General features: G+C 48.7%; 1 protein-coding gene across 1 annotated transcript; it reads left to right on the forward strand.

Annotated features, from left to right (window-relative positions):
• Positions 1–850: 850 nt before the first annotated feature.
• On the forward strand, positions 851–11010 carry LOC306814896 (uncharacterized protein; the record flags this gene model as incomplete). Its single annotated transcript, XM_079331391.1, has 12 exons — positions 851–857; positions 1064–1243; positions 1442–1608; positions 2405–2476; positions 2750–2872; positions 3141–3278; positions 7006–7086; positions 8397–8506; positions 9336–9453; positions 10230–10329; positions 10514–10710; positions 10978–11010. The coding sequence occupies 12 exons, from the start codon at positions 851–853 to the stop codon at positions 11008–11010; spliced, it is 1326 nt and encodes a 441-aa protein (XP_079187517.1).
• Between the last annotated feature and the right edge of the window lie 1495 nt (positions 11011–12505).

The raw sequence follows: 12505 nt of genomic DNA on the forward strand, positions 1-12505 counted from the left end.
GGGCAGGAGGGGACCCTGGGTGGGACATTATTGAAGGTGTGTATTTACAGAGGTGTTAAGCCTTACATCAGGATTTACTGCCTCCTGTGTGGTCTCCAAAAGTTTCTCAGATAGAGAGGTGATGAGACAGGAAGGAAAAGAAACGGATTCTGTGACCTGAATGTTATTTTTGGGGCTCTTACGTGGAAATGTTGTGAGTAGAGCACTGATGCTTCACATGATGCTGGAGGGTCGTGCTGAAAACCTTGAGAACCTTCTCAGCTTACTCTTATGAAGCATGGCTCAGGACCTAGGTTTCATTACAAGCCACAGCAGCAGAAGGGAAAGGCAGTGAGACTTCTCAACAGTCTCTGGGAATTCTTGCTGAGCACTGATTCTTGCTCACTTGTTCACCCGCCTCTATAACCTATCAAGCTCCCTTCAGATGGTCCCTCTTCCTTTTTCAAAGATTGTCAAGATGTTTGGTTCATTTAGTATTTACACAAAAGTAGCAAGTGATCTTGTTCGTGGCATTCCAGTGTTTTAAATGAGAGGATACTTGTCCCATTTCCAAGATAGTTCATGTTCAGATAAAAACCAGCTTCTGGTTTCTTATTCATGCTAGTGGAGGGAGGAGGGAGTTTTCATATATGGTTCAGTGCATTCATTTAGTCCCTTTTACTAAGAGAGCTACTGGCAAGCAAAGTATCTCTATGTGCAATAGGAATGGCAGTAAACATTGATGAGTCAGGCAGGAGAACACTCTGTTCTGTGCACCTGCAGAGTGACTTGGAAGTGCTGATGAACTCAGGGCTGTGAGCAGAGGCTGGGCTTTTACTCATTGTCAGAGAGTTTGTGGGCACAGCCACCCATGAGGGGTATGTCAGACAAGAACAGTTGGAGTTTTGGCTGCTGAGATCAAACACAGCTGGGCATTCTCTGCTGGACTAGATTATGACAGCCTAATCACCTGGAGGGGCCTGCTTTGCTGCTTGAAGTGATAGAAATAGTCTTGCTATATGTGAGTTTCCATGCAAGCTGTTTTCCATGTTCAGGTGTAGAGATCTTTAGACATATCTTCCAGAAACTGCCCCTGTGTGCGAGGAACAATTTCTCTTCATTTTCACAACTTGCAGGTCAGAGAAGGAGAGCCTGCAATGCAGCCTGCTGGAGGCTCGGCAGCGCGTGTCGGAGCTGGAGATGGCCAGGAGCCGTCTGGAAGGCCAAGTTCGTTCAGCCACGCAGGCCAAGGAGCTGATCCTGGGTGAGAGCCTCGTGCGCTTTGTTTCTGGTGATCGTCCTGCCCGGTGCGGCTGCTGCAAAGCCAGCTCTGTCCGCAGGGCTTCCGAGGAGTGCAGGAGCTGGGGGCAGGTCCCTCCTTGCCTGCAACTGAAAGGCTTTAAGGTCAGCAGGGTCCTCTGCCTGTCTGGTGTCTGACTGCTGCCATTTGTCACGTTTGCAGAGGATGTGAAGGGCCTTCGGTGTGAGCTGCAAGCTGTAAGATCTTTCAGCAAGCAGCAGTGTGAAAACATGGCTGAACAGCTGCGCTGGGCAGAAGAGCAGTGCACCAAGGCTCTCAGACTCTGGCAAGCTGCTCAGGAGGAAGAAAAAAGGAAGCTGGAAACACTGGTAGGACTGAATCTTTCAGGCAGGCTTGGTGGGCTGGCTTAGCAGAAGAGCAGGCTGAGTAGGTGGCATGGCTGCAAGCCTCTGCTGTAGGCCACACATTGCTGGGCCAGGCAGCAGAGGGCTTCAAGGGCTCATATTTGAGAGCCTGAGAAGCCCCAGAGAATGGTGCTGGGCCAGTCAATGCAGCCACGGTTTCAGGATGGGCATAAGCCAAGATATTCAGGAGGCTGGGTGATCTCCAGACAAAGCAAGGCAGCCAAGGGGAAGGATCTTGCTCACACCCTTGTGCCATGCAGCAGACTGCTGCCCTTGCTGCCAACTGCAGTCCCAGAGACAAGGTTATTTGTTTTCTGTCCTTCCAGGGTGGACAGAGGTCTTCCCTTTGGGCTTTAACCATATGAAACAGGTCCCATGTTGTTGGTGTTTCAGATGTCTTGTAACTAGGGCAATGGGACGTTGGCCTCCTCCTAGGCCTGCAGTTCAGCTGTAGCTTTTCCTTGATCAAAGGACACAGGGACTTTGAGGACAGAGCCTCTGATAACAGAAATCCTGAGGATAGAGGGGCCAGGAAATGGGCACTCAACAGAAGTTCAGGGGAAGGAAGGTGGCATTTCCTTTCCTTCCACCTGCTGATAATCCACCTAAGTTTTTTGTTGGAACAGGAGGGCACAAAGTCACTACTGTGCACTCTTCAGGTGGGGGATTGTGGGAGGGATGAAACTTTCATTTCCTCCTTTGGGGAGTTGGACTGGGACTTGATCTGTAAGTGTCTTCTTCTTCTTCTTCTTCTCATCAGGAGAGCCAGCTGGAAAAGCAGCGTTTGGAGGCGCTGGAGCTGCTGGAGCAACGGGACAAGTTCCTGGCAGAGGTACAGAAGGGAGCAGGAGAAAAGTCTGCTGGAGATGAAGCAGGAAGTTGCCAGCATGCAATGTGAATAAGAAAAGCTCTAAGGCAGAGCCAGTCTAGAGGCAAATGGGCGCTGCTTGTCTGGACACTGTGTGGGTGGGATTGTCTCTTATCTGCCCCTTCTAAACAGAGAACAAGGACAAAATGTTTTGGATAGTGTGAGCACATCAGTCTTGGCTGCCACCCAAGTGGTGTGTAGGAAGTTGAAAGCCATCTTCTCTTCATTACTGTACAGCTGCAGCACCAGAAGGTCGAGCTCCTATGCAAGCTGCGCCGGCTGCAACAAAAGTTAAAACAAAGCCAGCAGTTTGTAGAGCTCCTGAAGGAAGAGCTGAAGGAGGAGCAAGAGAATGGGCAGGTGAGTCTGACTAGCCAGGTAGCAGAGGGAAGGGCAGTAACAGGAACATGAACTGTAAGTCACAGGAAAGGGGAGGCAAGGCCTAGTGCAGGCACTGTGAGCAGAGCCTGGCAGGCTCCAGCAGTGAGCACCAGGAAGAAGAGTTAGAATGGAAGGGTTAGAGCTGGGTAGAGAAGCAGCAGGAAGTGGCTGAATGGACATGCTTTTGAGACTGGAAAAAGAGAAACCTGAGCATGATGGCAGGTGTCTGTAAAATTTTGCTTGACAGAGTATCAAGGAGAAGCTGCAGAAAGCTCAGAGAAAAATGAAGGCCATGGAGAAGAGGCTGAGAGAAGAAATGGAAAGGATGCGAGAGATGCAGCTGCAGTTGAGGCATGCTGAAGAGGAACAGGTGAGTGAAGGGGCAGTAGGCAGTGCAGTCATGTAACAAGTGGTGTCTCTTTTTCTCACCTTTCTCCTGCAGAGCAGACGGTGGATGGGGGCAATGCCTCTGGCTGCCAGGCTCTTTGCTTTCCATCACAACTGATCAGAAGGACACTTGCTGGGCTGCTGAACCTCAGCTGCTGCCCTGGCCAGTGTGGCCTAGCACTTTGGCCAGTGGCCAGCAATCCTCTGAATGTATTACTGCTGGCTTATTACTGTTCACTTTTGTTTTTTGAGGGCTTTGTTGAGGTGAACATGGTGGCCCACACAGATTATCAACAAGTTGTCTCTGTCCGTGCTGGATGCAATCCTCAGAACAGGGTGAAATTTAAAGTTGTTCTTTCCCTTTCACAGTCTCTAGCATGGCTGGCTGTGACAAGCTGGAGTCTCTGGCTGCTTAGTGGGGTTTGACCTGACAGCTCAGCTTGCAGCCTAACACAAGAGTTGTTCCTGAGGTCTCGCCTTTGATCCGCACTCTGTCTGGGGCATCTCTGCCAGCCGCCTTTCTGACCCAAACAAATTTCTTTGTCCCAGATGGATGCAGGCCATGTCATCAAAGCTGCCCCTGCAACAGCATCCTCCAAAGAAGCCTCCTCTCCACAGCCTGAAAACCTGAGCACCAGCAGTTCTCCCAGCTCAGGCCAGGAGGCAGAGCAGCTGCACCAGGAGAGAGAGGAGCAGTGCCTGGAGCTGCTGAGTACGTCCCATGCATTTCTTGTGTGATCCAGCAGTGTGTTGTGTGTCTGCCTCAGCATGAGCTGTGCCACATATTCCTGCTCACTGTGGTGTCAGACACACATTTTGGACTCCCTGAAGAAACTATAGTTGAGCTTCAAGGCAGCCAGGGAGCACTTGGGGCATTCCTTTTGCTTTGAGGGCTGCTGGCAGTGGGTAGGCTGTGCCTGTGCTTCCCTGTGGAGCAAAGGCAAAAGCTTGCATTGTTTCCTGAGCAGCAGAAAGCTGCAACACAGCAAATGACCCAGGGGATGTGTGTGTGCTAGACTGGCCAAACTGATCAGAATACTTGGCTTTCTAGATGTCCCTTTATCCCCTGATTTGTCACCAGTCATTGGAGACAAAATGCTTCAGGGGAATTGAGTGACTGTGGGGCTGCTTTCACACTGGTCTTGGTTTTATGACTGGTAGTACTCTGGAATTCCTTCTGTTGTTCATTTTGGTAGGACTGCTGCATTTTGGTTAGCTCAAACTCTTTGAAAAGAACATTAGGTGACAGCACAAATAACAGAGAAAGAGATATTTTTACTACTCCCCAAATGTTTAAAAATTTTATTCTCAGAATAATCCTTAGAAATTAGAGATGATTCCATCTTTTCAAAGTGCAGCAGCAGAAGAAGAACTGGATCCTTTTTTTACAGTCCCTCTCAGATATGCTAGTTGAATGCTTAGGAAATGCATCAAGCAGACACATCTATGTGGTCAGATGAAACTGCCCTGCAGGCAATTCTCAGGAGCAAGCCTGCAGCCCCTCTGCTGCATGTTCCTCCGGTACCAGGCGCTTTGTCCCAGCTCATGCCCAGCCCATAAATACTCTTGGAATACTAAGCACCGGCCTGAATCCCAGCACAGATCATAGCCTAGGAAAGGACACCAAGGCCTTGGTGTCTCTGAAGTACAACCAACGGAGTTGCTTCTTGCAACTGGCAATAGCTGCCAGTGCAGTGCTGTCAGAGAATAACTGGTCGGGTGCAGAACCGAGCCCAGTTGACTCAGTGTCTGCCATCAGCCGTTGGCACAAAAGGTGGATTGATCTCTTCCTCTGTGTCTCTGAATTCAAAGACAATGGTGTTGTGTCTTGAGTGGGGTCAGCAGCTCGTAGCAGGCCTCGCTCTGCCTCTGGCTTCTTCACAATGGTTGTCAGTGGCCATTTGTGGGCTTTGCCAACCTTTCTGTCATACCTGCCCTGCCACTGATGGCTGGAGTGACTGCAGAGGCTGGAGCCTTCCTTAGCTGTGAGATTTCAGTTGCCAGACCGTTGCTGCAGCTTTGCCTGGGCTCGTGACAGGATCAGCATCTCATGTGGGCAGCTGTCTGTGTCAGGGCTGCGCCTGAGGAGCGGTGCTGTCCTTGTTCCCTGTCTCAGCTGTGCCCATTTGGAATGTCAGGGCACGTGGGCCATGTTCAATGGGCCGAGTCCAGCGCTGGAGACTCCCGCACCTCAGGCTGAAGACAAGCAGTGTAGTTCTTCACTAGATGGGGAATGGACAGAGTTGTCATCAGAACTTAGCCTGCTTATAAATTAAGAAATTCCAAATTCTTACAGCCACTGCTCTTGGTTGTAGTGTGAGCTGCTGTTCTTTAAAAATGTCAAGGCATTTTTTAGGCAAACTGCTAAGAGTTAGACCCCTCCTCTCCTTGAAATCACTTTGCAATATTCTATCTTCTCTACAAAATACAGCTGGTGATAAAAATCCGTTCCATATCCCAGCGTGCATATAATCTTTACAAGTATGAAATCTTTTGTTGAATCTTACAAGAGAGGGCCTATCCCCAAGAAGAGAAAGGGTCATGATTTTTCAGCTCTCCTACCCGTTTGTAGATGACTGTTCTTTTCTGATCTTTGTTTGCTCTGATGGTTTCTCCATGGCCTTAGTTTCCTCTCAGGGTAACATTTCAAAGGAGTGTGGACAGTCTGACTCTGGGAAGGCCACGTGTGCTACAGAGCTGCCTGTCCTGCTCGGTCTGTTGTTGTTGTTATCATTGTTACTTTGGTTGTTAGTCAACTGACCATAAATTTTGTCCTGGGTTGGTTTTAGGCGATTTGGGGATAACATCAACCCAGGAGAATTGCTCAGAGCCCCAGAGAGTGGAGCTGAGTTTCTGACCTCCTGCAAGTCAGTATCTCTGTTTTGAAGTTTGCTTCTTGCATTTTGTCTCTTTCAGGTTGTGTTGTGGCGATGGGAAATCCAGAAGAGAAATACAGCGGATGGGAAGTTATTGGCAGTGGGTGAGTGTAGCCACTCTTACTTGTACAAAATTGTGGGCCAGATATTTTTCTGGTGTAATATGAAGTGGGAAGTCGGGCAAGTGCAAGCATCTTCAGAGCCTGGCTTTAGATTGTCTCAGTACTGATCACTGGGCATCATCAAAGAAAACTGGATGCTGACAATGTGTTGACTGCCTCAATGAGCAGCACCTGGAAGCCTTCCTTTCCTTCAAGTGTGTGGCAGCTGTTTGCTGATTTTCCTAGGAGACATGGTTTTGTGTGATTCAAGGTAATATGGCCACATGAATGGAAGAAGAAAAAATGGAGAGAGCGGCTTTGCACCTGACAGATGTCAGATAACAGCTCTCGGTAGCATTTCTTTCCAATTTTTTGTGGAAAACAATATTCAGTGATCAGGACAATAAGAAAGGTTGTGTGGTGTTGCCTGAGTTGTGTAGAGAGAATCAAAAGAGAGTGGTGAGAAGGCCCAACAGGACTGTGTGTTTCAGTGCCTGAAAAGGCATGAGACATGCAGAGACACAAAAAGGAAAAGCAAAGAAAACCCCTGCCTCCAAAATCTAGTGTGTACATTTGAGATGTATAGCAGCCCTTTTTCTTGCCATTGGACCCAGCTTATCTCATGGCAGAGTGCTGCTGGGCTTCTGTGCTATTGTGGAAAGAGCAGATAGACCCTTGGCTTTGAGAGACACTGCAGGCAGCAGAGAGCTCCTGCCTGGGCTGCCTCTTGCTCTTCAGCACTCAACAGCTTCTCTGTTCTTGCTGCTGTTCTGTTTCCAGGAGTTTTGGAACCGTTTATAAGGCCTTTGATCCTGCCACAGGACGAGCGGTAAGTGCCAACAGCCCATGAGGATTTTGCAGCTCCTGAGCACTTTCCCTTGGCATGTTATCTGTGCCCAGAGCTTTGGGCTGCCTATGTTGGCTGCAAAGGCTGTCCCTTCATTTTGGACAGACTTTGTCCTTCCTACCTAGCTAAATGAATGCAAGGATGGCAGCAGTGTCTTTCAGAGAAGGACACGCCAGCTTGGATTTACAGCAGAAATATGCATGGATCAGCTGCTGGCAACAGCCAACATTCTGGCCCAATTCCTCTTAAGCCCAGCTACAGACACAGATAGCATTTCCCATTGTTTTCCATCCTGTGGTTCAGCTAGAAAATACAATACAGCACCTACAGATAGAGAGATCTTGTCTGGAGTGCAGTTTTGCATTTCAGTCCAAGGGAACCTTGTACACACACACACACACACACAGAGGCACGCACGCACACTCCCACACACACCCACACATACAGATTGATGAGATGAAGTAGATGAAGAGCCTTTAACAATACAACATTGTGTTGGCCCTGTGGCAGTGCCATCCCATTACAGAGATGCTATTTCTACTGTACAGGACAAATGGTGGTGTCTTGGAGAGTGCCAGTGCTCTTTGGGGCTAAAAGTTCAGAGTCCTGAATTCTCCTTTCTGTCTCTCAGCAAACATGACTCCATCTTCCTGGTAGTCCATTTATCCACTTGCAGTGCTGTACTCAGGAAGTGCACTTGAAGAGGTCTACAAGGCATCTGAAAGCCCTAAATCCTGCTTCTAATGTGGGGTATATCCATAGTGTAGCACAGAAAGGATTCTTCCTTTTTACACCTACTACATCATTACAAGTCTAAACCATGTGCAACAATGTTCTTCATAGATGCAAAATCCAAATTGAAGAAGTTAGGATGTGCTAGGATTGTAACTTTATTTTGAGACATTTTGGAGTTGTTTCTTGGGCAGCATTTTCTCTCTAGTATGTTTGTGTAATTACTTTGGTGCACAATCAAGAATGGCAGCAGTTTCTGAAACACTGGTCAGGGTCCCTAGAAATGCCAATAAATTGTCAGCAGTATCAGTTTGCTTTCACAAGAAAGCAAAGAGCAAAACTGAGCAAAATTGCTTTTGGCTAGCAAAACGTAGAAGTTATGAAAGTGGTGATAAACAAAGGCCATTTGTGAAGTCAGTGTGTGCAGAGAGTGTTGGTAGCACTTTGTGGTTGATGTTTAGAGTCCCTTTTGACTGGGGTGACAGGGTGTCCTGGCCCACGAGCGGAGAAGAAAGAGGCTCTTGTAATGTCTGTTCCTAACGCTTTCAACACCATTGTAGGTGGCCATAAAGAAAATCGATCTCCAGCAGCAGGGCTGCGAGGACGCTTTAAAAGAAATCCTGGTCATGAGGGAGAAGAAGAACCCCAATATTGTTAGCTACCTAGAAAGGTCAGTAGTTCTGCTCTTTTTCAGGATGTCTGTTTCTGTACTTGCAAGGCAGAGGTTTAAAAGCTCTTTATTCACTGGAAGAAAATTGATCTTTCTATTAACATCAATCCACTTCTGTACGAGGCATGGGAGGAGATTGTGTTCTGTCCACATTCATGGCTCCTGGAAAGACAACTTGAGGATTGTTTCCAGAAATGTGGCTCTCTTACTAAGCCAGCAGCCTGTATGTTCACTTGCTGCATGTTCTTTTGCTGGTTCGGGGCGTGATTATTCTGAGTGTCAGAGGGGGAGTGCAGAGAGAGTACCTGAGAAATTATTCCCCTTGCACTGTTCCCACTATTTTCATTGCCTTGCATGCCAAAAGATTGGGACAGGAGATACATCATTTGCCAGGTTTGAAATTGCTTTTCCCATTTGTGTATAACTTTTAGGAAAGTTTTTCTACAAGGTTGTCTGAAGTGCTGCACACCCACGTGCCCTGGATAAAAGCTGTGAAAACTTGTTGCTGGATTTAATTGTGGATGGAATTTGTGTATGAGGATGATGAAGCAGCTGCCTGGGATGTGTCTGCTTCCAGATCTATCCTTGCCATCAGAAACCTGCCTTTTTCCCCTGCTTGCCACCTAAGCCGTCTCCTTCTGTGCAGATGTGCCTTCCTCATTTAGACAGCACAGACTGCAAGCACTGGATAGCCTAGGTGGAGCGGGTCTTCATTTTATTCCATCTTCATGTACCAGTGACCTGGATCCAAATGTCAACACCAGGCTTTCCTTTGATATGGCAATTTAGCTGTGCACATTCAGCCCCACTTGTTGTTTTCATCTTCCAGTTACCTTGCACATGGGGATGTCTGGATGGTGCTGGAGTACATGGACGGAGGCTCCTTAGCTCAGGTGATCAGCGAGAAAAGGATGGTTGTAGGACACATGGCAACTGTCTGTCGGGAGGTAAGGGATCCTGCTTGTGCTTTGCATGTCTTGGACAGGCTTGTCCTTTGAAATCCCTGCTAAGTGAGTGATTGCCTGTTCAGAGCTTTCTGTGCTGCTCTTATGCTTCAAAGAAGAGCGAGCATCTGCACTGGATTGCCTGCCAGTGTCCCTGCCCTTACTATACTCTGTTCTTTTCTCCTATCTGTTAGTCTTGAACTCTCTGTCTCTTTTTCATTTTTGATTTTTTACCTCTAAATGCAAAGAATGCAATGCAGAAAGGTTCTAGATGTCCCAGTTTTAAACAAACAGCAAAGTCAAAGAGAGACTCATCTCTCTCACAGGTTTGCACTTCAAAGGATGGCATGGCACCCATCATGGTGCTTGCAGCTGAAAACTGACAAATGAGCTACTTTGACCCTTGTTCTCCATTCTCCCACCCGATGGTGATCCCCTTGGTACCCAAATCAGGGACTTTTCCTCTTTTGGAATGTCACTGTTTGTCCTCAGGATGGGGAGATCACATCCACTGTAGCAGCAGTGCTCATTTGGACTGGTTTTGCAGGGGGCAGTCTCCTGCAATGACTGATATTTCCCCCTCAGAAATGAATATGCCTTCCTTTGGAAAGATCCTGCTCTCCTAGGGTTGCAGCAGGAAGCTCTTCCTCTTACCACTGCTCCTGTGAGATCTGGGAATCTTCAGAATCTGGGAATGCTTCAGAAGCAGTTTTCTTTAAAGCATGGAATGCAATCAGATTAGGGTAACTTTTGTCCTCCTGTTTCCTTTTCTCTCTCAGTGCCTGCAAGGCCTGGCTTTCCTTCATGCCAACCGGGTGATCCACAGAGACATCAAAAGCAGCAACATCCTCCTGGGCCGGGATGGCTCCGTCAAGTTGGGTGGGTGCTCTTGGTCAGGCGCCGCGCTCTGGGGAGGCTGTGGGGCTGCTTTTGGGTGGCTGCCAGGTGCCCGGCACTGGTGCTGCTGAGAGCACACAGGGCACTCCTGCAAGCTTGTGAGCCTTAGAGTGAGCAACTCTTTTCCTTAGTTTCCTACTTGAAGCAGTGTTTGTTTTCTCCTCAGCTGATATTGGCCTCTGTGCTGTGCTCATCCATGAGCAAAGTAAACGGCGGTCGGTGGTCGGGACCACTTGCTGGATGGCACCTGAGCTTGTGAGAGGAGAGCCATACGGCCCCAAAGTGGACACCTGGTCCCTTGGCATTGTGGGAATAGAAATGGCCAAAGGAAGGGCTCCTTATATTTGGAAAACCAAGGAAAGGGTAAGGTGCAAATATGCCGAGATACCAGTGTCCTTCTGGTCCGTCACTATTAGACAAAATTCCTACAGCTGTAACTGGTTCCCCCAAGACCCACTTGTGAAAATGTCCCTGGCTTCCACAAAAACTTCCAAGCCAAGAGTTGTTGAAGGTTGCAATAGCTGGGGCTCCACTGGAGCCTTTTCTCTTTTGGGAAGGAAGGCTCATCTCTTACCATCTGCTAGGCAAAAAATTGCCACTACAGACTGCTGCTTCAAATATGGGCTCTAGGTGAGCACTTCAGGATATGGAGGGATCACATAGAGTCTCCTGCTTCCTTTTCCTTCAGGCTCAATATCTGATAGGCACACGAGGGGTACCAGATCTGCACAAGCTCAGGCTACCCTCTGACTTGTGTGAATTTCTGGGCTGCTGCCTGCAGATGGACGTGGACAGGCGAGGCTCTGCCCAGGAACTCCTGCAGGTACAATGCAAAGCAGCTGCAGGCCAAACAGCTGCTCCCTGTCAGGCTTTGCTCCTCGGCCAAATTCCAGGGCATCAGATGGTCCATCCCCTCCCCCCACCCGCAGTAGTAATCTGCGCTCTGGGAGCTTTTCAGATGAAAACTAAATAGGGTCCAAATCTGGTTGAGGTTAGAAGGGACAAGTGAAGGTCCTGATTTAGTCCTATTCCCCTGTCACTAGCAAGGACATCTTCAAGTAGGTCAGGTTGCTCAGAGCCGCATCCAACGTGTCCTTGAATGTTGCCAAGCGTGGGACATATCCCAACTCTCTGGGTAACCTGTGCCAGTATTTCAGCACTCTCCTGATAGAGAATTTCTATCTTAGAGCCAATCTGAATCAACTGTCTTTTAGTTTAAGACCATTCCCCCTTGTCCTCTTGTAATTGGCCCGGCTAATAGATGTGTTCCCATCTTTCTTAGAAACCACTTCAAATACTGAAAGGCCACCACATTGCTTGCCCTTCTGCAGGCTAAGCAAGCCCAATTCTCTCAGCCACTGCTCAGAGGGCAGCTCTCAGCTTTTGGTCATTTCTGAGGCCCTCCTTTGCTCTTGGGTGGTGTATTCAGGTTTCCCTGGTAGCAAAGGAACTGAAGTGTGTCAGTGCTGGGGATGAAGGCCTGCAGTGGGGCTTGGCGAGCACAGTGGAAGCAGTCCCTGCCAAGTGGTTCTGGATTGCTCTGTGGGAAGGGGGGGAGCAGTGTTGGGGAGACTGTGAGCATCCAAGGGCACCCAGCTTGTCCCTCTTGCCCCACTCCTAGAGGTTTCTGCCAGCCAAACAGGGACAGCTGAGCAGGATTGGTGCCAGCCCCATGTGCTGCCTGGCCCACTCAGGTAGATGAGAACACTGCAGGTTTGCTGCCAGGTTTTGTGGCAGACAGGGAGCTGGTGACCAGGCCACTTCCTTGGCTGCCCCTGCTGTGGAGGAAGATGCCAGCCAGCACAGGGGATGGGGGCTTGCCAAGGCAGACACTGCTCTTCCTGCAAGCCAGAGCTGAGTCCATCTGTGCTCTGCCTCTTGTGTCTGTGTGTTTCTGGGCTCCAGAGAAATCCAGCTTGACCCTGTTAAAAGTTCATTTTGAAAAATCATGGTTCATTTTTCTTTAGTCTCTTTTACATTGATTTCATTTCTTTCTTTTTCTCTTTGGGCAGCATCCATTTCTCAAATTAGCAGAGCCTCTCTCCAGCCTCTTCTGAAGCCTGATTGCTGTCATCCCTGCAGCAAAGTGATGCAGGAAGCAGAAGAGATGACCAGGAGCACTTCAGCATTGCTTTCTCCAATGCCAGCTGGCAGCCAC

The sequence above is a fragment of the Erithacus rubecula genome (assembly GCF_903797595.1).
Source record: "Erithacus rubecula genome assembly, contig: SUPER_Z_unloc_3, whole genome shotgun sequence".
NCBI lineage: Eukaryota > Metazoa > Chordata > Aves > Passeriformes > Muscicapidae > Erithacus > Erithacus rubecula.